This window comes from Anser brachyrhynchus (genome assembly GCF_964034855.1).
Source record: "Anser brachyrhynchus genome assembly, chromosome: 2".
NCBI lineage: Eukaryota > Metazoa > Chordata > Aves > Anseriformes > Anatidae > Anser > Anser brachyrhynchus.
This window is the reverse complement of record NC_137695.1, coordinates 77,295,870-77,321,468: the sequence shown is the minus strand read 5'-3', so window position 1 is coordinate 77,321,468 and position 25,599 is coordinate 77,295,870. Positions and strand designations below refer to the sequence as shown.

At 36.8% G+C, this 25,599-nt stretch overlaps 1 protein-coding gene across 4 annotated transcripts in view; it reads right to left on the bottom strand.

The window, feature by feature from the left end:
- The window catches only part of LOC308190634 (uncharacterized protein), a 165,102-nt gene that overhangs the window by 126,248 nt on the left and 13,255 nt on the right, over positions 1–25,599 (bottom strand). Inside the window, exons 2-4 of one of the 4 annotated variants that reach the window (XR_013947409.1) lie at positions 23,535–23,571; positions 21,527–21,708; positions 8,253–9,552 (exon numbers count right to left, since the gene is read on the bottom strand). Coding sequence is in view for 1 of the 4 variants with exons in the window: in XM_080582250.1 (XP_080438376.1) it covers positions 21,527–21,672 (146 nt within the window). In the remaining 3 variants the exon portion in view is untranslated. Of the gene's footprint in view, positions 1–8,252; positions 9,553–17,478; positions 18,800–21,526; positions 21,709–23,534; positions 23,572–25,599 lie in introns of those variants that run through there. The other 3 variants (XR_013947410.1, XR_013947411.1, XM_080582250.1) reach the window with 3 other exon arrangements.

The window sequence follows — 25,599 nt, the reverse complement described above, 5'->3', positions numbered from 1 at the left end:
CTCTTTAATGAGACAATTTTCATAAAATTACTAGGATTACATTGAGTAGACACAAAGGAAAGCAACAAAAACAATATGAAAGCCTCATCCCAAAAATTCATATTTCTCACTTCCCTTTAAAAATAATAAAAAAAAAAAAATAATAAAATAAAATAAAATAAAATAAAATAAAATAAAATAAAATAAAATAAAATAAAATAAAATAAAAGGAAATAAAAGGAAATAAAAGGAAATAAAAGGAAATAAAAGGAAATAAAAACTGCTCATTTAAATTTAACAAACATAACACATTAAAAAATATATATATAAATGTTCACTAATCGTTGGTCTAGGCAAATCATGTACTCCCACAAATCATATTAGTCACATAAATCCTCACTTTTATCAACTGATATTTTTCATGAAGAAATCTTAACTGATAGTAACTGGGATAAATTGTATATGAATATATAGAGACACATTAAAAAAAACACCTGGACACACTTGTAAATCAAATCCAATGATATTCCAGTGTGATATATGTCACACTAGGTAAAACATTCATTAAAGCTCTTCATTGCTCTAAAGCACAGAGAGAAATTTAGATGCATTCAGTTTTTGCCAAGATTCTCTGTTTAATATTGAAGACTGTATGTTTTTTAAACCTCTTAGATCTTTACTTCTAGTTCGTTTGTTTGTTTTGTTTTGTTTTGCTTTGTTTTAGATAAAACATATTCACTGGCATGGTTGAAGTTTACTAGTAGCTTAATGTTTTCTGGTGATTTTGAACCAGAAAGACCATGGTAATATGTGCAAGATAAGACTCATTACTGTTCATGGCCTACACCTTAGTTGCCTAACTACAGCTGGCCCGTCTGACTTGCATTTATAATTCTGTGCTAGGCTTGTGAAAACTATAAAGACAGCCCTAAACAAAGGTTCTGCTGAGTTGCCTGTCCGCACTGAAAGTCTGAGACTAACAGTTCACCTTTTTTGCCTTCTACCTCTCTTATTTGAGTCTTGTGGAGGATTGTATGATTTATTACTTTTTCATTGGGATTTCAGAGCCTAATTTTCTTCAACAGGAAGAAATTCAGGAGTTGTGAGGTTATATAAACCATAAACTATATATGCCCATTGCCTAACTAGAAGGCATTTCTTACAGTTTTTTTTTTTTTTTTTTTTTTTTTTTTTCATTAGATAAGTCATGTATAAGTCATGTGAGGACCCCACAGAATGCAATGGTTTTCTGTGAGTTTCCTGGTTTACTGTAAAGCTGCTTTAGGTCATAAAGGATATGAGCTCAGCTTCACCTGTTACATTCTGCTACATCTGTGTCACCTGAGTGGCCAGTTAGTATAGCATTTCTTTTTCTGGACTTTTAGAATATGAAGTCCAGCCTTAAATCGATCATCCAAAATTGGATAATCTTAATATTGCATTGCAGTTCTTCTCCCCGTTCCTTCCATGAAGAGTAGTGAGGCAACAGTGACAGAAATATGGCAATGAACTTGCAAAGAGAAGTAATTTATCATAATTATAATAATCATAAAGATTAACAGAGAAATACAGTGCAATATAAATTATTAACATTGATATGATACTATGATATAGTATTTACCCAATATTAACTTGATTTGGCATTAAAAAGTTTGATTAAAAATGTCTACTCCAAAAATTCTTACATGTACCCAGAGTAGTAAATGGAGACTCTTCCTTCAGAGATATAAATGCTTTGTTAAATAGATTGTTCATGCTCACCTCACAGATTACATTTAGTAATAAACTCATGTGGAAGCAGTATAATTTCATCTATCTGAATTCTGTTTCTGTATCTTCATTTTCTCTAGCTGTTTTGCATAATACCCATAAAAGTATTTAGAAATTATAATATACTGTTCAAGACTTCTACAGAACCCACAAAAATTATTATTTTTTTTTTTTTTAAGTTGCAAGGAGTCTTTCACAATGTCAAATAATAAAATAGCTTTGAACTGTGCTTTCTTGCAGATTATATAGCTTGGAGAAAATGACTGCTTTTAAAAAAGTAAAATTCCTATCTAGAGGCTTGTATTGGGTTTTCATGGAAAGGTTTCAGTAGCAGGGGCTCTGCAGGGGTGGCCTCTGTGAGCAGAGACCAGCAGCTGCCCCATGTCAGATCAGAGCCAGCTCCAGCCAGCTCCAAAAGGGACTCACTGTTGGCCAGAGCCAAGCCAGGGAGCAACACTGGGTGGGTCTCTGGAAGAGCAGATTGAAGAAAGGGGGAAAAAGAGCTGCACAACAGCAGCAGGGAGAGAGGAGTGAGAAAATGTGAGAGAACCATCCCTGCAGACAGCAAGGTCAGTGCAGAAGGAGGGCAGGAGGTGCTCCAGGCATGCAGCAGAAGTTCCCCTGCGGCCTGTGGAGAGGCCCCTGGTGGGGCAGGCTGTCCCCCTGCAGCCTGTGGGTCCAATGGCAGAGCAGATCTCCATGCTGCAGCCTGTGGAAGGCTCATGATTTCATGGTGGACAGCAGGTTCCTGGCAGGAACTGCAGCCTATTGGGAACCCACACCACACTAGAGCAGTCTTTTCCGGAACGATTGCAGCACATAGAAAGGACCCATGCTGGAGCAGTTTTCGAAGGACTGCTGCCTGTCGGGTGGCCATTGGTAGCAGGAGAGAGGTGTCCTGAGGGAGGAGTGGCAGAGAGGGGTTGTTAGGGACTGGCCCCAGCCCTTGTGCCCCCTGTACTGTTCAGGGGCAGGAGGGAGAGGTGTAGGAGATGGAGGCCTGAGGCTGGGCCTGGGAAGAAGGTTTTTTAGTTTTGTTTTTGTTTTCACAATCTTACTGTATTTTTAATTTCAATAAATTAAATTGATCTTCCCCATCTCTTTTGCCCCGATAGTAACTGGTGAGTGATCCCCCTGTCCCTATCTCAACCCATGAGCTTTTCCATCTTACTTTCTCTCCATCCTGTTGTGGAGGGAAAGTGAGAGAGCGGCTGGGTGGGCTTCTGTCAGCCAGCACAGGTCAACCCACAACAAGGCTTACCTTTGCATCTAGTAGCTGCAAAAATATGAGAAAATCAGAGGAAGGAATTGTCCTAAAGCAATTGTCCTAACTCATTGTTCTAAAGCAATGATTTTCTTCTCTTATCCATTCCCTTCAAATGTTAAACCCTACTGCTTTAAAAAAAGAATAGAACCAGAGGTGTTTTGGACTGACTGGATGTCCTTTTAAAAATCAGCATACAATCATGACTAAGGAATTGCAAATATTTGTTTCACAAATAACTGGTTTGCTTCCTTAAAAAAAAAAAAAAAAAAGAAAGAAAGAAACAAAAAAGTTCCTTCTCAATGTATAAACAGCTATTCACTCTGCTGTATATCTATATTTCTGAATATTTATATATAGCAATAAGAATATGAGTCACATTATTTCAGTGTTTAGGGAATGCAGCATATATGGGATCCTTTTTCCAATGTACTTACACCAAACGAATAAGAATTATTCAAAGAAGTTGAAATGTTTTTGAAATCTTTCCGTTGGAAATAGTAGGAAAACAAACACAATAAACAAAAACCCTGTGAGCTCTATGCTCAGGGTTAAAATGGATGGAGCTAGAAGCTTAACCTAGTTACTCAAGTCCCATATTAACTCTCTGGCCATGACACTACTTTTGCTCTCCAGAAGACTGTAGCATTTGCGTTGGGAGGAGTTTCCCAAGAGATGAAATTACCAGGTGACTGATGGAGTAAAGAAAACCATTAACAGAAATTTTCAGTGATCAGTCTGGGGAGCCATCTCCCTCTGACACAATATCAAATAGTCATGAATAAGTGCAGGCTACTCAGTGAAGTGCTAATGTGTTTGAATTATTTGTCTTTTGGTGAAAAGGCTGTTTGTTTCTCCCTGTATCATATTACAGCTGCCTGAGAGAAAAATAATTCAATGAAAAAACTTTTACTTGATGAGTGTAACCCATTTGCTTCTGAATGAAAATTTGTCAAGAAAACAAAACAAAAAAAAGATATTGTCATCTCCTAGTGGATGGTAATTTATCCTTTATTCTCTTTCCCAGTCTATTTTCTGTTTTGAAACTGACCCTGTCATTTGTAATACATTGAATTTCTATAAACGGGTTCTATCTAGTGTTTTTTAAATGAAAGCTTTAGTATGTCATAAACTACTCCTTTCTCATCCTTATTAACTGTTTCATGACTAAAACTTTTTAAACAGAGTATCTGTTGCTGCATGACACAATATGTAAATTAAATCCAGATCTAGAAAAAAAAAATAGACTATTAGTCCCATCAGTTGCTTGGTTGAACAACCCTTGCAATATTTAGATAGTCTTTATAAAAATGCAAAATTGAAATTGCCTTATACTGGAGTCCACTCTTCACAAAAGTGTTCTCTAATAGTAACATGAAATTGCCATACCAGAAAGCATTAGCCTGTATTCATTCCAGGATCGTCACCAGACAAGGAAGCTCTAAGGAAATATTATTCCCAAACAAAGCACAATGAGATATACAGGGAGACAGTGTACCTCTGCAGTGGCTGCTTATGCTGTCTCAATGTAAAGAATTTCAGGAACAAAACAGGTGGATCCAAGCAAAGTGTCTGAAACTGATACTCTCTACTTTGATAGATTTTTTCATGGAAAAGAAAATAAGAAGGAAAGCAGATTAATTAATAATGTTTCATCCAAAATAGACCATCAGGTGCACCAGGAATTTCTGACAAGAAGTACACTTTCTTTCTGAAAGTTGCACTGGCTCTGGAAATCCTGACAACTGGATACTATCTTTAGAAGTGCTGTAATTATTTTAACTTTTAATTTGTTATTGCACTGCTTAAAAACTGTCAGTTACACAGTTCTCCTAAACAGTCAAATAATCAATAACAAAACATCTGATGAAACCAATTACACACCACAAATAATGGATAAAATACAGTCAGTGGACAATTCACATATACCCCCCAAGACTGCAGACTGCTATCTAAACTATTCAGACTACAGTTATGCATAAAAATCACATTTAAGGCATGAAGCCCATTTGATAAACAATTGTCTAACAGAATAAAAAGGCGTAATTGCTTAGATAATTTATTTTCACAGGGAAACAATTCAACCAGTTCTAGAGAATATATCATCAACCTCCTAGAGCTTGACAGCCCACTAATTCTTCTGATAGCAATTCTGAAATCAAATGTCGTACCTACCACTACAAGCATATCTGAATAAAACAGTATGTTTTATAAAATTAGCAAAAGCTTTCTACCCACCTTATTTTGGGATAATAGACCTTTTTTTTCTTGATTTTGTTTGAGAAAACAAAACCTGTCAACAATGAGAAAAGGCAATTAAGGAAAATGTTCCTGAACCTGTGCTATTATGTCAACAGTATATAACACTTATGAATGAGTTTTTCAGGGGCCATTACACTCCTAAATCAGCAATATGCTTCCCTAAAGTTAACTCACTACTTTTGTCTCTATGACAGCATCTGCAGTGACAACATGTCCTAAACTCTCTACATGTATACAGCACAGTCCAATGCTCAAGTAATTAATTGAACATAACCATATGTCCATTCACCGAATTCATGTTGTTATTGCAGTCACTGCAACTGTTGGACAGTTTTTAGACCAATTATTATTATATATACTTTTTTAATGCAATAATAATTTGAAAGCACAATCATCCCTGTGAATCATAATGAATCTTACAGATAGCAGTTTTGAAAATATATAAGGTTCCTATGGATGTGCATGAAACGCATGGTGAATACAGCTGCAGCCCCTAGTGAGGGGGCTATCCTGCTATGTTCAATCAAGATGAGGAACATTTTTACATATTTCTTCAAAAAAGAGACATACAACATAAATACATGTTCTTTTGTAACAATAAAAATAATTTTCTCAAACAGCTCATGTCTTCTAGATACTATTAAAAATTGTAACTCAGTACACTAAACTTACTGTGCCAAATTATAACTGGCAGAACAGGAAAAACAAACAAACAAAAAGAAAACAAACAACAAAAAAATTACCCTTAGGTTCCTGAAATTTACAGAATAATATTATCAGAGTAAGCTATTAGTGTTCATACTTCTGCCAAAGGTCAACTATCACACCTTTTAAAAAGGCTTACAGAAGCAAAACAAACAACAGACAAACAAACAAACAAACAAAAAGCTATGCATTGAACCCTAAAAGTCAGTAACACCAGATCTTCCTAGGTCAAGGTCAAGGTTAGTGTAATAATAACCAACTAAATGTTTTTATCAATGATCTCTTTTTATATCAAAGCAGATTTATGACAAACATCCCAAGTGCTTTTGTCTCCCACAGAGCAGGAAAAAAAGAGCTTCAGTACTCAAGTACTCTACTTTTATACCTTAGGCCGTATATTTCTTCCAGTTTTCACCTCCATGAGACAAAGCTATTAGTATGTGAAGGTGATCTAATTAGTTCAGAGACATTGTTTTCTTATAGGGAAATCCATCATTCAAACTGGAAGTGAAAGAAGACTGTGGCAGAGCAAAGGATCCAAACTGCAGCACCAAATAAAGGTCCATTAGCTTGCCTAGCTTTAGCAGCTCTACCAAGTTCTCTTTGCCTAAAAAAAAAATAAAAATAAAAATCCTAGGAGAAACTACAGTCACTGTGCTTGGATAAAGACTGTTCTTCCAAATCAGAAGCTTTTCCTTTGCATAACCTACACCTTTCTCTCCCTGATCATCCCCCACTTAATCAAGAGCAAGAGTAATGTCTACAACACAGTACTTTACAGTGGAAGTATACAGTGACACCTGTTAGAAGCAATTCCCAATATATTGCAATATATTAACAGAAGTCAAGGTTGACCACCTTGGAGCTGGCCCAGCTGCAGCCGCAGCACCCAACCATGAGTTACAGGGGGATTTCTGGCCCTTGCTTCACCAGAGGTGGCCCGGAACAGCAGCATGACCAGGCCGCACCTGACAGCTCTCCTGAGAGAGGCTAATGGGAGAGGCCCTGAGAGTGGGCGCTGCCAGGGCAACAGTGTCTGCGCCCACACCCTCTGCCTAGAAAAAGCCTCCGGGAGGGCGGAGACACGTGGTGCCCACTACAAGCAGGGAGGGGCCATCACCGCATGCGCACTGGTGTACAGCTGGCATGGCAGGGCGCAGGAGCTCTGCACCAACTCTTGGCAGTCTGCGAGATCACCCACGTACCATGGTGTCCACCGGGCAGAAAGCTCACTCCAAAAAGGCTGTGGTGACCCAGGCGAAGGGCCTTACCAGAGACGTGGCTGTTCAGGCCTCTGGCTGTAGGGAGTGCCTGAGCCTGCCACTGCTAGGGGAGGGCAGCAGGGAGACTGCCAGTTCTCAGGTGGAAGGTCTGCTCACCATGGTTGCTGAGCTCAAGGAAGAGGTGGAGAGACTAAGGAATATCAGGGCATGTGAGCAGGAGATTGACTGGTGGAGTAACTCTCTGGTGCGCCATAGGGAAGGGTGCTGGGGGTATGTCCCTAGAGGGTGGTGGAGCCCCTGCCCTGTTGCTATCGGGCAGAGGGAGGGGACCAAAATGACACGTAGGGTTGGAAGTGAGACCCACTTTGGCATCACAGGCAACCCCCTTCCCTCCCTACCTCGCTTCCTCAGGTGCCCCTCCGTAATAGGTTTGAGCTACTGGATCTTGAAGGAGAGTTAGGTGAGGATGTGGTGGAAGGCCCCCCTATGAGGTCACATCAGAAGAGGCAGCTGACACCACACCTCAAGATTGCCACCAAAAAGAGAGAAAGAAGGGTAATTGTACTAGGAGATTCCCTTCTGAGAGGAACAGAGGGCCCTATATGAAGAGTTGACCCTCATCGAAGGGAAGTCTGCAGTCTACCTGGAGCCCGGATCAGGGATATCAACAGGACATTCCCCAGCCTGGTGCGCTAGACGGACTACTGCCCGCTACTGATCTTCCAGATAGGTGGGGAGGAAGCTGCGTGCCATAGTCTGAGGGGGATGAAGAAAGACTTCAAGGCCTTGGGATGGTTGGTGAAAGAGTCTGGAGTTCTTCTTGCCCAGATGCAGGATTCTACACTTGCCCTCGTTATATGTGCCCAATCCCTAATAATATTCTGTGAACTGGACTGCCTTTAGTGGCTGTTTTTACAGCCACTAGGCCAGCCATGAGGCCAGCCTTTCATTTATTTTATTTTATTTTATTTTAATTTATTTTTATTTTTATTTTATTTTATTTTATTATTTTATTTTATTTTATTTTATTTTATTATTTTATTTTTATTTATTTTATTTTATTTATTTATTTTTCTTCTTTCAGGAAACAAGATATGAGCTCATCAAGTGCTCAGCACTCATGCAGTACTAAGCAGGATACACACTGCACTCAGTTACAGCATTTTATTGTACAGGAAAAAAATGCCTTTTTCTATTATGTCAATCTAGTCAACATTGGATTAATGAGATAACTCACACAGGAATAAAAGAAAGAGAATAAGAGACAGGCTTTTATTCACTTTTAGATGTGCCCAGGGTCAAATCTTTCCTGGATCAGAATAGTGTTTATCCAATTGGTCCTTCTTGGCTCAGGTGTTATACAAAGATGGTAACAATCACACAGCTATTATAGTACGTTAAACCTAAAATATTACAATAGGCTTTATAATCTTAACGTCAACACTAATTTTGACAGCATTTAACTCCTTCATCCCAACAGTTACCAGATTTAACTGCTTACTGTAGGAGGTCTGATAAAGGGAAGTTGCAGGAAGGTTACTGGTAGCAGATGGTAAAGCTTCTTTATCAAATTGTCTGCTAACAGGTTATTGTCCAGAAAGATCTTTTTAAACTGTGCTTGAAGAACCTGAAGTCAGCTCTTTCAAGAAAATTACTAAAAGTTTTCAAGAGCTGTTGAGGTGCAAGGATCCGATTTCTTATTATTTTACTACACTCCCTTGATTGAAAGACATAGATCAGGCAAACACCCTTCCCTTACCAGCAAAAAACCTGATCAAATCTAAAGTGAATATGAACTATGATTTTAAAATTACTATTTGTTTCAATCTCATGCTAGCCTTCATATGGGCACTCATCTATCTTAGGAAATACCCAACAGTTAGGCATTCACTGCTCACTTTCCTGATCCCCAAATCACATCTTTTCCTGCTTTTGACAATTTTCAGTCACACAGTAATAGTGTTTACAGGATTTCTTATCAGTTTTCCATGCATTAATTTTTCTATTCACTTTCAAGAAGGATAAATTTCTGTATAGACAGAAACAACAGATATATGGAGTAAATATAACAGTCATTAAAAAACTAGTCTTCCACATTTTTACCTGCTCAGCTCTGTCTGGTGCTTAATAAACAAAACTTTTCTATGAGTAGACTGTTGAATAATAATTTTATTCATGAATATTTGAGACATACTTTCACCTCCTCCAAAGAAATGATAGAAAAAGGGCAGAAAAAAAATAGAAATGTACTGTGAAGGAGACCACAGAGAAAAAAAAAAAAAAAAAAAAAACAATTATTATTTCAGCAAAATAAGTTCCTGTAGCTGTAATGCTGCATTCAGGATATATCTCAAAAAAAAAAAAAAAATTCCAAGTCATTATTTTTCCAGCTTCTTTCTAACAGTAATGCTAAGGAATAAATTTCCCTTTATTTTTCTTTGCCAAATCAAGTCAAAACCAAAGCTAGAACAAAATCATTTGGTAAATCCTATAACAAACATTGTTTATTTTGTTTAATTCTCCAATTCTCCCACTTCCCCCTGCCCTCCCCCCCACCCAAAAAAAAAAAATAAAAATAATAATTTATGAACAAAAAGGCTTCCAAGCCCTTTAAATGTCTATTTATTTATTTATTTTTAATTCTCAGGATTCTCTGGCAAAAATTATGTATATTTCTGAAACAGGTCATTTCAAGTCTTCAGAATTTTTGGTAAAACTACTGTTTATAAATTCTTTTACTGAGATCTTTTACTGACATGACTGTAACAACGAGGTTATTTTAGGGTTTCCTATTTTACTACTTTTTTTCTGGGCCCAACAAAAAGTAAGATCCAGCAGAAAATCTACTTAATATGCATGTAAGAAAAAACACCAGAGAAAGATGGTGGTAGTGGTGGTGGAAAAGGTTCAGTCTTTCAAGAATTCAAGAAGGAATAATGTTTGTCTACATATTTTAAATCTCTTTCATCATTTATTACTTCTCTACAACCCTGGGCTTCCTGTTTCCAATTGAACTAAAATAAGATATTTGAAACACCCAGAAAAAACTCTGTTTGGTTATTCTGCTTTCCTTAAGCAGATACAGGAGACAAGAGTAGTCTGTAGTGAAAAAAAAAAAAAATTCTTAAAAGCTGTAGAAAAGGTCTATGTTCCAGAAAGTTTTACCAAAGTGAATAATGTATAGTTTGCTTCTGATTCTTTAGAGGTTAAAACTACAGCAGATATTGCCTGCTATGACAGCTTTACAGGCTAAATTATAGTATACCCATGCAATCAGCAACATTCCGGCTTACAAGAAGAATAAAATTAGATACAGGGGGAGGAAACGTTCCAAAACCTAATGAAATTTCCAATATTATTATAATTTATTTTTTAAATTCAAATTATTATCACAGAAAAGACTTAATGGCCCTGAGGGAACTGCCAGGCCTTACTGGCCCTGCCTGGGCTCCTCCAAATTACTACTACTACTACTGCTACTACAACTACTACAGCAGGGCTGGGCTCCAGCTCCCCACAGCCCTGCCCTGCCCTGCCCATGGCTCATTTCCATTCCCATCCCCATTCCTATCCCCATCCTCATCCCTGTCCCCATGGCCGTGAGTGCCATCTTAGTGCTCTCTGAACCTGTTTCCTCCCACCAGACCCGATCCTGACACCCATCTGCAGGATGACATCCACACCCAGTCTCAGCCCTGCCACATCGCCATGCCTGATGTTTGAGAGGATGGGCGCCAACACTGACACCTGGGGAACACACTCCTGACTTGTCACCAGCTGGATTTAACGCTATTCACCACCACTCTTTGGGCCCAGCCATTCAGCCAGTTTTCAACCCAGCAAAGCATATAACTGTCCATGCCATGGGCTGCCAGCTTCTCCAGAAGAATACTGTGGAAGACCGCGTCAAAGGCTTTGTTGAAGTCTAGGTAGACTATGTCAACAGCCTTTCCCTCATTCATCAGATGGGTTACTTGGTCATAGAAGAAGATGAGGTTGGTCAGGAAGGACTTGCCTTTCATGAACCCATGCTGACTGGGCCTGATTCCCCTGGTTGTCCTGCATATGCTGTGTGACTGCATCCAGGATGACTTTTCCCATCACCTTTCCTGGCACCGAGGCCAGAATCACAAACATCTTTACAGAAATAAATTAAGCCAAAAGCTTACTTGTTAAAATAATAATAATAATAATAATAATAATAATAATAATAAAGTAAAAAATTCCTTGTATATTTTGTATAAAACTAATGTATCTTCAACTGACAATCTTCACAGTATTAATAAAACTGATATGGCTTAAGTCCATTTTATTTTAATAAACTATTACTTAAACAACTTGTTAATTAATTGACAGATAAGAGAACCTCACAAAAAATATTGAACTAAATGTTTTTCTACAGAAATCCAGTTTTCTACTTGAAACATTTTATGCAGATATCTCAATTTTGATTAAATTTGACAGTAAAGGTAAATTTGTTTTGACGCTTTTGAAGTTGAACAGTTTTAATCTATTAGTGTTCCATTTCCATAGTGTTCAAATATGAAATAACTGTTTAGGTTATATGAATGGTAGTGCCTGAATGCCAAGTGATTAAAAATACAAATATATAACAAAAGCAAGCAAAAAATTAACTGTTCTGATCTTCCCAATGGCAAGAACTCCTTAATGTTTTTCAATGGTAAATTTGGCATTCTACTCTAGTTCAAAATGGGAAAATGGGAACAATATTCTTTGTTCTTTTTGGAATGGAAATTCTCATTCCAAATAATCAAAAATAAGACTTATGAATAATAGCCTAAACTTAGGAGTATTGCCAAATTCATTCTGAATAAAAGTTAGTTTTCTTTATACGTGTATGCGTATCAATATGCAAGCAGTCAACTTCTGTACATATATATTTATTTAAAAAAGAAGACATGCATATGCACACAGAAGCATATGAAGTTTGTTGACTGTATAGATTTATAGAACTCTATGTAGATATATAGCCACCAGGAAACAAGGTGGGTGTTCTACAGTCAAAGGAAAAGAGAAAGTCCCTCTACCACCAAATTTATATTTGCTTTATCTTGGGTGTCAGAAACAGTGCAAACAGCATCAAAATCTTTGCATGGAATAATTTACTCTTTGTGTAAATTATCCACTTGTAGTGTTTTCAGTGCAAGGTAAACTACTTCCAATACAAGAGTTGTATACATAAGGTAAGTCACAGGAATACTTTGGCTTTCTTTGTCAATCCCATGGTTTGTCTTTAGTGACTCTCTTAGCCTTTTTTTTTTTTTTTTTTTTTTTTAGCTGGGAACATTTACAGCAGCAAATTGAAAGGGCAAGATCAAACTGATTCAGCATATAAAGCACATAGTGTACTCCATAGTGTACTCCATAGTGTACTCCAGTAGAACCCACACATACTTTATCATAGAATCATTAAGGTTGGAAAAGACCTCCAAGCTCATCCGGTCCAACCGACCCCCAACCACCAATGTCATCCACTAAACCTAAGTCCCTAAAGCACCAAGTCCAACCTTTCCTTGAACACCCCCAGGGACGGTGACTCCACCACCTCCCTGGGCAACTCATTACAATATCTGACTACTCTTTCTGAGAAAAAATGTCTCCTAATTTCCAACCAGAACCTCACCTGGCACAACTTGAGGCCATTCCCTCTAGTCCTACCACTAGTTATCTGCTAGAGGAGGCTGACCCCCAGCTCCCCACACCTCCCTTTCAGGTAGTTGTAGAGAGAATAAGGTCTCCCCTGAGACCCCCTCCCTCTTCTCCAGACTAGACAACCCCAGTTCCTTCAGCTGCTCCTCATAAGACTTGTGTTCTAGGCCCTTCACCAGCTTTGTAGCCCTTCACTGGACATGTTCCAGGGCCTTGATGTCTTTCTTGTAGTGAGGGGCCCAAACACAGTACTCAAGGTGTGGCCTCACCAGAGCTGAGTATGGGGATACGATAACCTTCCTGGTCCTGCTGGCTACACCATTCCTGATACAAGCCAGGATGCCATTGGCCTTCTTGGCCACCTGGGCACACTGCTGGCTCATGTTCAGGCAGGCATCAACAAACACCCTCAGATCATTTTTCTCTGCACAGCATTTGAGCACTCTGCCCCAAGCCTGTAGCATAGCATGGGGTTGTTTTGACCAAAGTGCAGGGCTTGGCACTTAGCCGTGTTAAACCTCACCCCATTAGTCTTTGCCCATCGACCCATCCTGTTCAGGTCCCTCTGCAGGGCCTTCCTACCTACCCTGGCAGATTGACATTTCCCCCCAACTTGGTGTCATCTTCAAACTTACTGAGGGTGCACTTAATTCCCTTATCCAAATCATTGATAAAGATATTAAAGAGGATGGGCCCCAGCACCGACCCCTGGGGAACACCACTCCTGACTCGTCACCAGCTGGATTTAACTCCATCCTATTTAATCCTTCCTATTCTTATGTAAACCACGTCCTGCCTATATGTCTATATGTAAGTTCTGGACATCCTATCTCACCATAAATTTTGTATTTGTTTAATGCTTTACACATCTTGAATTTCAGTTCTGAAAACCACTGGATTTTTCGTGTCCCCAGGACAGAGATATAGACCTTTTAGAGGGAAGGAAGCAAATAATAACCATTTCATGTGTCCTTACCTCAACATCCTTTTCCATCATTTCATAAGCCTCTAATACCTCTCATCCTCCTAACAGGTAACTTATTATTATACTAGACTATCTATCCTTTATCTTTCACATTTAGCCTGTTACTAAGTCCTGCTACTTTTTCCTTTAAGGCATCTCCAAAATCTAGCCTTTCCGTTTAATTTGTGTCTTCAGAAAGAAGTAGTCATTCAGGAAATAACTGAGGCATAAAAAGGGTACTGACATGTCTATCATGTACTTCTCTTAGTACTTCAACTATTCCCTTCTTCTGGCTGTAATTCACCTTCTTTCACCATTCTTTGACCCCTGCTCTGAAGGCTTTATCTTGCTGTGTCCAATAGTAGTCAGTTATAACTTCAACATTCAAATCCTTTTAAAAGCACTTTGGTGTCATGTTATATTACTTCCTTTCTAGGTTTAGGGAGGACACCTCCCGTTCTTTTAGACGGAACTTCTTGTCTCTACAGGCCTTTAAACAATGAAGACAAAGTAAATACAATTTTTAAAGTTGTATTTTTTTTCTGATATGAGTATTTTTCAGATTTTTTTTTTTTTACTGCTGTTTATTGGTCAATAGAAACATTGACTATTTTAGCAATAAAATTAGTAGTAAAATAATACAAAAATAGATCAGTCTAATGTTCACTACATGTTCAACAGTTTTCACCTCTGATTATCCATTTCATATAATGTATACAGTGCAACCAGCGCCCTTTTACTAATCGTTATAAAAAGCACAAAATGTGTCCAGACAATGGGTCCAATTATACTATTTACTGTGTTCACATAGATTTAGAGTAGCTGTACTGACTTCAAAAGTTTGCATTGATCAAAAAAAGGAATATCTGTGTATGAACACCTCTGGAATAAAAAACATTCTGTATCATGTATTTTGCAGAACTGCTGAGAGGACTGTAAAGTCAGAAAAGATATAGGTGATGTTATCCCGCTACTGGATCAGTATCCCTACTCTTAAACTGAAGTGGATTAAAGAGGATAGAGAAATAAGAAGATTCATGAAAGTTTTTTGTGTTTGGAATGTGTGATACACCCTAGAGGTGAGAAGTTAGATAATCATGAATTTTTGATTGGAAAAATATCTTATATTGCTGCTCTTTTTTTAATGCTCAAAAAGTAATTTTTGGTCCAGTATTTGATGCGATGAACTAATGAAGCTGGGACAGAGCTAACTAAGGAGAGTCTTAGATTGAAGTCTTCCCCAAAGGGGAAGAGAAGCCAACTTTTGTTATCCAGTTAGATAGATAGATGCATGTAAATATAATGACTACCATTTGCTTCCTTTTCTTCCCTTACAAATTTCTGCATGTTTAAGACAAAGGATTTTTGCAAGACAAAAAAGAACTGCTCCTAAATTGTTTAGGACCTCATGCTATATTTTCTGAAATAGAATAGCAAAGGAACCATGAAGAAAGAGAAATACAGTTACCACTGAACTTTGTCAGAGAACAAAAAACAGCACTGGATTTTGTTTTGGGTGACTCTGTCGCTCTCATGAGGTATCAGAGTGACAGCAGCAAAGTCTGAAGTTGTTCTTATAGTTCCACATTCTTCATCCTGTTTTATACAAATAATTCAGCCATAACCACAAAAGTTAATTCTAGATCCAAAGAATTTAAGTTTAGTGGCATTTGTTTTTTATTCTCTTGACAGAGTATGCCAAAATAATAACTTTTAGCATTATCTATGAGCATTTTAGAGAAAGTTTAGGAAGTGAGAACCCATTTAAAATTTGGAAATGCTTTGATCACCTTTTCAGACTAACTTAGAAAGACAATTCAGTTTTATTCTTTAAAAAAACATTGAGTTTCAAATTCATTTCTAAACTTCTTTCAATGATAGTAACTATAGATTCTGTACTGGGACTTTCATACTTTGTAAAGGTTAGATTTCCTTTATAAAGTTCAATAGTAATCTAAAACATGAAAGCAAATTTTGTCTTCAAGTGGTGTGGTATCCATGTAAGGCAAAAGTAAGTACAAGTAAGATCATCATCATTCTTGCAACACCCAACTTCTCCCTGTGAAATGATCTAAACAGCACATTTTATTGATTTAATTCACAAGATAATACTGCTAACAATGATGCCAAGAGGATAAATAATGTACTTAACATTCTCTGCAGAGGATGGAGGGTAGATTTTTGTGTGTGAAGAAGATGGAATCACACCTAAATTTCCTTAGCCTGACAAATTACCTCTGCTACATTCTATGTCTCTATTTAATTAAACAAATATTCTGGTGGTCCAGGATTGTTTAACCATGATTAAACTCACTTAAAATATATATATATATATTTTTCCCTCATCAACGGTTCTTTTAGAAAGAGCAGCACTTTTCAGGTTCTGCCTTAATTTATTCATTTGTGCCAAAGGAGCCAAGTTGGAATTTAACCTTGAACAAATTAGTAACTGAGAACCATTCAGAAGAAAAAGATTAATCTCAGGGGTAGAAGGTTGATATTAATATTATGTCAGAATTTAACATGATAAAAAGAAAAGCAATTCCATGATGTTTGAGAGCAACATACTTTAAACTCTGAAAAATATTCTACATATTTTGTGAGCTAGATAATCGCAATATAATGGACTTGTGTCAGCTTTTTCTGCCAACAATAAAAATTTCAGTTGCCTTTTTTTTATATGACTAATGAAGTGCATTTGGAGAACAAGATAAGAGCATTTATGATTTGGCCTTTTGAGCCACACGGTTACTACTCAGTTATCTTGTCTGTTAGTATTCTAAGCAGTTCAGCAGTATGACCTAGGACAGAATATAACATCACAAACATTATAGTTATTGATGTGATCTTCACAGGTTAGTCTGTTTTTTGAATAATAATAAAAAATATGGATTTTTTTTTTTTTAGCAGATTAAGATCTTCAAAAAGGAGAACATGATTCAAGGATTGGTTGATATAGGTTGGTATTAAGTTGTCTTGAGAAGTGTCAGGTATCCATCCTCTATGTTCTCCTACACAGTGAATGGCACTAGAAAGGCTACAAAATTAATTAATATTTTGTTTTGAATAGGTAAAAATAAAATAAAAAAAATAAAACCACACAACTTTGTGATGGAACTCCTACTGCAAAACCATAAGTTCATACAAACACTAACTGCTGCTACTCCTTTATATATTATATGGAGTAATATAACTTACACATTCAAATCAAAATATGTGTTAGTAGAAGTCAGTGCTTAGAGATACTATCTTTGTTTCCAATACTAAAGAAAACTTATATAATAATATTTATTAATATTTATTTATTATCAGATAATTCACCTGTTACATGGATTTTTCATCCTTTTAGACATAATGCTGTCTATGGCTATATCTTTTCTGCCAATTTCTACAGAACCTAGCAAATCGAATTTGCTAAGTATTTCTTTACAAATCATCTCAGAGAGACACACCATGTACTTGTTTTTCAATTTTCTTCTACACCTGATTTCAAGTGTCATGTAGAGAGAGATAAGTGTGTAAAGAATGAGAGACCTCCACACCTTAGGTTGACATTTACAAGATTGTTCATAATATTTGCTGCTCTGCAAAGGGGAAGACAGGGCTGAATGTCTTTCTGTGATTTATTTATTTATTTATTTATTTATTTCAGGCAACATATTCACCCTGTACTTGAACATTCGAGCAGACCCAGATAATCATAGCAAATATGGCCAAGGAAAGAGTAAAATACTGTTTTGCCACTTCCAATCATTTCTTCTTCTGGTGCTCGAGAAGGTACTAGTTGCCATAAGAGCCTGGAGACTGGGTATAGACAGAAGCTGCTTTCTGAGAATGCTCTGATATAACTATGGGATGAACGGCAACAATTCCAGATAGATGTAAAGATCAGAGCAATCAAACCAAGGAAGCCTACACAGAAAACAAGATTCTACCCTAGTCAGCGAGGGACATTCTTGGGAGGGTGAGAAAAGAAGAACATCCTGAAGGTAAGAAAATCTAGTGTGTATATATATATATGTAAAGCCAAGATACAAAAATGTAAAATATTAATTTATATTTGTATTTATATTTACATTCAGCATTTCTAACAGTGAAAGAAGTATGAAATTAGTGAGGGTTTTTTGCTTTTTTTTTTTTTAGGCAACATTATTGTTTTTGTTCTGCAGTCATTTTATACCTAGAATAATGGCCTATGACAAATAAAAGGTATTATTTAGCCATTGGCATTTGGGTTTTATTCAGAATTCCTAATTAAACAAGACAACCCACACATACAGAACATGTCTCTCGGAAGGTATCCTTGTTTATTCAATAAAAAATACAAGAATGGATAACAAAATAGTTTGCCTACAAATCCTAACATAGGAATGGTTAGGAATAGGTTTGATAATAATCAATAACAAACCAACCTAACTCCTAACCTGAAAAAAACCCACAAGCCACATAGTAGAGAAGATCACAAATAGCAAGCTGGTGAGTTAGAGAAACACATTTATTAGTCTTGGTCCTAGAACAAAGCCAGTACACAGATTTGTAGTAACACAAGATGAACGAAGATGAGAAGCAGATACTTCACTTATTTGTCCACTGATAACTTAAGAGTGCATTATCTGCCATTCGTGCTGCCAGTTTACATAACCTTCTAGGTGACCAGATAAGGACTGGTTAAGCTGCACAGAGATAATAGCAAAAATAAAGACTTCAAATCCATGTAAGTCTATTGTTATTTTTTTCTTTGTTCCGTCCACATTTTCCTGTATGTTTCCAGAGACTGTTCTTTAAAATTCACTTTCAGAAATCTGAAGCCAAGCCATCAGCTTAATGGAAAGCACTGAGACTAATGGATGAATGAAGCCTGTGCTATCTCTGGATTTTTCTGGTTATTTCTGTTTGTTTTGTTTGTTTGTTTGTTTTTGATTTACAGGAGAGTGAGTTCTCGCTTAGTTTCAGTGGTTTCATCTGGGTTGGAGAAAAAATGTATACCAAGATTTGATGGACTACAGCAATAACAGGGAGATCATGTGGAGAAAGAGTTTAAAATTGGGAAAGAAGAAAGACTGAGAGAGAGACTTATTTCTCTGCAAGAAATATATTCAATATTCAATATTAGTGAAATTCTTATTTTAGGAAAAAACTATCTTGAAATATTGGAACCATTACATATACCAAGCAGTTTGCCATTCAGAATATTAAAAAAAAAAAAAATTGTAAAGAGTTACATTTGAAAAATAAAATGAAAAGAAAACATAACCATTCAGTTGAAGATTGATGCTATAATATTATGTCTTGTATTATATCAATAGCTTTTATCATTGAATGGCTATATCATTCTGTAGCAAAAAAAAAGTAAATTGTAAGCAACACTGATCTTTTGCATACATTCAATTTGGTGTATTTCTATAAATCTCAGCAATTTTGTTATTCAGGAGCACATTTTTTTCTGCAGCATCTGGAAAGCATTTTGAAGAAGCAGGACATATACCCTCTAAGAAAATATAAATCTGCTGGGACTTTCATGTAATTGCAGCTTCATCATTGTTTTCCCTTACAGTAAAAATTCCAAACTGTGATAGCATAAAGATGTTATTTGTTGTCCTCTTCCAGTAGCAGACTGATACCTGAAATTATAACTGGCTACCTCCAGGAATATCCAACTCAAAAAAAAAAAATCATCTGTAGACCAATAACAGTGACTCAAGCCATATCAAATCCTGACAATTTATGCTATATTGTTTTGCTGTACTGAAGCATAACCAGCTAACTTAGGGTACAGAGAGATGGAGAGAAAGAAAATGAAAGTGAAACATGGCATACCATCCATATCAGGCACACATACTGATAAAGTAATGGATATTGATGGACTCTTGCTGTTGTACATTTTGGGACTTTCAGACTCCAAAAGATTGTATTTATTTGTGAAGCAAAGGCAGGACAATAAAAGGTTCCTGTTTCACAGGTAACCCTGAATAAGAACGGGATAGCTGCTAGCAGCATGGCTGTTTGTTCTTTGCAAGAATTTTGGGTGAGGCCAATTATGATGGGAGTAAATAGCAGGTGGTACCATTCTAAATTCTAATTGCTACTTGTAAAGTAGGTTATGTAAACTTCCTGGAAAGTATTTTGATCAGAATTACTGTAATTATTGCTCTGATTCTTTATCTCATTATAAAGAAGTCCTCAGAGACAGATTTGGCCGTATGCCTTTGGATTCTACTTCTTTTAAACACGGCCACAAATGCATCTTTCTTGCTCAATTGGCATTTATTGAGGTTTTGTTTCAAATTGTTGAGATGGTATTCCATTATTTCAACCTAAGTAATGGTTATTTTATTTGTTTCTTTGAACAAAAGAAGCTTTTAGAGTAGCAATGTGGCCAGTGATGCTTGTGAAGATGAAAATACATATAAATCTTTTAATGGGAAATGAGAATAAAAGTAAATTCCAAAATTGATTTTACTGGCAATGGAGTGGAGGAACCAAAGGAAAATGGATGTAAGTATCATGTTAGCAATGATCTGTTAGAATACGTGATTAAAGAAGTCTCTGGATAGAGATATAAACTATCTCTAGTTTTATAACTATATTGATAAGAATGCGAAGAAAATATTAGAACAATATTATGCACTTTCATCTCTTGCAGGATTGTCTATGTGCCTTTCATTTTCTTTGTATTTCTCAGTTGCTTTGATTGTGCTGAAGGTGAAGCATCACATCCTACCTGAGTACATGGTGTCATATTTTTCAGTTTTTTGTCCCTTACAACATGATACCTGTTCTGTTTCCCTTAGCTCTTTTTCTTGTTTTTGTTGTTGCTATTGTTATGGTTGTTGACTGTTCTTTTGTATTTAGTGATTTAGACACAAATATTCATCAGTGTCATGAGAGCAGTTGTCCTTGAAGTGAAGCTAACAAAAAGACTAATCTTCCTGCCCCTAAGTTGCCTTGCAGTACATAAACATATCTCTCAGGTATTGACTCCTGGATGCCAGGCAATGTCTTGAAATGTCTCAACTTGATTTGAATGAAGATTCTTTCATTGGCCTTCCATATTTCCTTGGGGCTTTTTTTCTTGCCTACTAATCACTAATTTTAATGGCAGCCTAGTTATTCTATCACTGTCATTGCATTTTATTTTTTTTTTAACTAGGCATATTTTCTTCCTAGATGAACAATAAGTATCTCAACTATACTATCTAGCTATTTTTTCATTTAAGATTTCATTTAAGCTAAAATTTCTCCAGTTACAGGTAACCATTTCCAACATGATATATTCGGTTATGATTATGTTAATCTATTGTATTTTGCTAATTTTCAAGTGTTCCTTGTACAAAAGCTTTTCTTAATTTCAAACACAAATAATAGAAACAACAAACTGGGATCTAGAAGAAAAAGCATGTAGGAACCCTGGTGGGTTGACCTTGGCTAGGGGCCAGACACCCACGCAGCCAGTCTCACTCCCCTTCTTCACCAGGATAGGGGAAGAAAATACTATGAAAAAGTATGTGTCAAAGACATACCAGTGAACATCACAGCCAAAACAGGCTCAGCTTTGGGAAGATTAACTTAATCTGTTGTCAGTTAAAAATAGAACGGTGGATGGTGGGAAACAGGTAGAAAATAAGACACCTTCCCATGTTCCCCCCCCATTTTCTCAGGCTCAACTTCACATTCCCTCAACTCCTCTACCTCTTATCCTCCTGAATGGCACAGAGGGATGGGGAATAGGGGTTGGATCCTTCCAACAGGCAGCAGCTTCCTTCATGGCACATTCTCCTGCTTGTGGTCTTCCAAGGGCTGTAGTATTGACATCTGTGCTCATGTAGTTTTTCCATGGGCTGCAGGGAAGTAAATACTCCACAGTAAAAAGGCTGAAAATTAAAAAGGCAGACAACATGATTCTGCTATCCTATAAAACCATATATCTCCATAACCTTAATCAAATCTATGACTACTTATGGTGGTATATGACAAGGCTTGAGGTCTTTTAAATTTTGGATTGACAAAGCTGGTTCTCAAATGCATACAGAATTATTAATCTAGTTTAAAGTTTCTGCAATAGAGTGAAGTATTAGTCCTGTAATCTGTTGCAAAGTTAAGAAGAATTGAATGAAAACAGAGTATCTGAAAGTATATATAGCATATAATATATTATTATAATCATATAGCAGTAATTCCAATGGAAAATTGAGAAAAGTAAATTCAAGCACAGTCTCATCACAGAAACAATGAGGATGCTTCAGAGAATAGCATAGGCAGTGTGCCTATTTGACAGGACCTGCTTATTTCCTGTTAAACACAAGTAGGTATGTGGGAATAAAAATGTTGTTTTTGCAGAGTTAAATTGTTTAAAGGTAAGGAATGGGGTATTGAGATATGCTTGCAGTGATAAGAAAACTTAGCAGGTGACCTTGTAAAATGCAGACAACCAGACTCCTTAGGACAATTAGGTGAAAATCACGGTGTTAAGTCAAGTCAGATAAGTGAAGAAACATTACCATTTCAAACAGTAAAAAAAAAAAAGTCAAAAGAAATTTGAAATTTAACAGGCCAGCAACTGAAGGCCATGCATTGTCTGTGAAGCATCAGATAGATTGTGAACCTGGATTACCCACTCAGTGGGGAAACAGGGGAGGGTCCTGTCATCAAAAAGTATATAAACTGTGTTTTGGAACCAGTAGGTGCGCTCCTGCTTGTGGGACGCCCGCCATTGCAATTGTGAATAAATTACTACTTCACTGAGATCCTCGCCTGAGCCTAAGTTATTGGCTACGGAGTGTTTCTCACAGGTATTATATGGTTTACAACAACCTAGAAATCTGACTTCAGGTGACACATATATATCTGCCTTAAACTTCAATAAAACTATTACGGGTATGATGAAAATACAGGAATCCAGATCCTGACATGCACTGTTGCCTAATAATTGCCAGAGCAGAACTGACTGTCCTTGCAGACTCCCCAAATGCCTGTGAGGAGCTTTTAATGATACATCTAAATGCTCTCTTTGCCTTTGTGTGAGGAGAAGGAAACAAACAAAACACACAAGCGCAAGGCTTCAGGCTTGCGTTACACTTCCACAGCCCCTAAAGCCTTCTGCTGGATCCTTTTGCCAAGAAGCAGACACTATAGGCCATCCCAAGTGTTGCAAAACATCAGGCAACATGCAAGAACAGGAAAGGGAGATCAGCACCAAAACAACACCATTTTATGCATTGTTTCTTTACCAGATTATTCTTGTAATTTCCTACGCTTAGGGGAAAAAAGAAGAAGAGAAAAGTTTTTATTTTATTCCAGGAGAAATACATTAAGTAAGATAAGCCCAATAACTTACGAAACTATACTACGTTTCCATATTGATCCTCACATGAGAGATATTATCAGCTGTAATTTTGGTATTAATGAGCAAACAAAACCTCTTCTGCATGCATATTTGTATTTAGTATTTCTTCCCACATGGAATTAATTTCTAGATTAAAATGTACAACTTAACATGCCTATCTTTATATAGCATAGAAATAATAAGGAGAAAGCATCTGAATTTTATGTAGTCATGTTGTTTGAGAAATACCTTTTGTGCAATTTCTTCTCCTAAACCATTTTTATCGCTCCGTCTCCAAGAGTTGAGGAATGACAGAAAGGAAATATTAAAATTATTTCACATTTGTATAAGATATGTCTATTCTATTTTTCTTACTAAACCTCTTTTTCAAAAGAAGAAGACAGAACTCCTCCTGGGAAAAAAAAAAAAAAAAAAAAAAAAAGCTGGGTCACTGCAAACGCATCTCAATCATTCATGTATCTTCTTTGTTGTAGTTAGTCAGGGTAAAGGAAAGAAGGAGGGAACAAGCCTATCAACTAACAGAAGCCAACAGCCAATTTAAAAGCTTGCAGCATTAAGGGACCAAAATTAATGACCGCCTTTCCCAGGTAATTATTGTTCCATTGTATATTTCACTGCCTTTATAATCTACAACTCCCTCCCTTTAAATGGAGGCTACTGAAATCAGTAATATGGTAGATCCGTAACTTAGTTCTCAGTCAGTAAGTCACAGTGCCTTCAAGAAAGGAACTCCTTCATTTAAGTAGTCATCTGTGTTCTCTGTGAACTGCAGTTACTCATAAATATGTAACTGACTGGTGTATTGTGTTGTGTATCTTTCTGTGAACACCTGGTCCACTGTGATAACCACTTATTTCTGTTGCCACCTGTGATAATTATAACTCTGTAGCTTTAGTGGAAGAGATTTATGCTACAAAACTGAAAGTCCACTGTTTAGATGCAGACAGTGATGACTGAGGAGGCATAAATATACTTTCACAAAACAAAGACAAAAACAAAAGCCAGGATATGTGAATTTTAATCTGGAGCAGTGCATGTGAGTACTCAGCTGTTAAAATAAGCAATCAAGATTTAAAAAATATAAAATCACAAAAATCGGAAACAGGTTTCTATTTATTAAGTTAACTCTGTCCCATTCTATTATGATGATGGGTTTTTCTTAAAAAAAAAAAATCCAATCTTTCTAAAACCTTAGTTTTACTCTAGATTATATCGATTTACATTATATCCATAAAACAACATCAAAAACAAACAAAAAAACCACCCACATTTTCTTTCTTAAGAAAGAGAAATAGTGCTAAATCTTTGCATTCATTTGGAAGGAACCTATGGGTTCTTAATTATTCTGTAAAGCAAACAACCAGGTGCCCTTACAGCCTATCCATTTTGCTCTGTGCATGTGTAAGCCTCTCTGACAAATAAACAAATATACCCAGCTAGTTCTTTTTGTACTTAGCATACTAATAAGCAATGAATTAAGATATCTTGGTTAAATCAAATTGCAAATGATCAGTGGCACCACATTTGTTTCATATTCAGTGTTCTATACAATTAATGCATTCTTCAGTTGTTTGCAATACTTCCACAATTTTGCATATCTGATAACAATAGTTATATTGGGTTTGCTTTTTAACCATTGCACTTGCTTAATTATTTTTAGCTAGATAAAATTATATCCCTGCTACTATAACACTATAAAGTGACTGTTACTAGATAGTTAAGAGGTGACAGCTTACCATATAGGTGGGGGATAATTTGGAGGAGTTTGATCAGTATGTTAGCGTAGCAACCACATAACCACCAAGTGATTATATGAAGGTGCTTTATTCAGCGCTGGAAGCCGGGGCAGGTGCCCAAATCTGGCTTCAAGTCCCGTTACTTCCCAGCCGTTATTTATACATACAATATTGCGTCAGGTATACATATTCATTACAGGTTGCAACATCAGCCTCGCTTTTCATTCTAATTAGCTCCCCTCCCCTTTGCACATGCGTGGCGCACTCTGGTGGTCGTCCAGGTGGTCGTCCAGATGAAGTAAGGAGTCTTCCTCTCCGCTAAACTCTTTCACCTTTCTCACTCGACGCATGCTCCCTCCGCTCCTTGGTTCTGCTTCAACTCATTTCATCATCTCCAGGCCCTTATCCAAGGTCAGGTTGTACCTGTTCCCTCCCAGGGTTCCCCTTCAACGATTCCTTTAAATGTTCAATGTACTCCCTAGGTTTCCAGTATACATAGATTACTTGATAATGTAAGTACATTTAATAATATTTAATTATACCGTATGATCCATCACCTGAGAAACATTAATAGAACATCCATTCGATTCTCCCCAACACTAACATTTCCCCCCTTTGAAAATACTTCACTCATACCAAGAGCAAGTATTTTCATTACTATTAAAACATAATTATATACATCC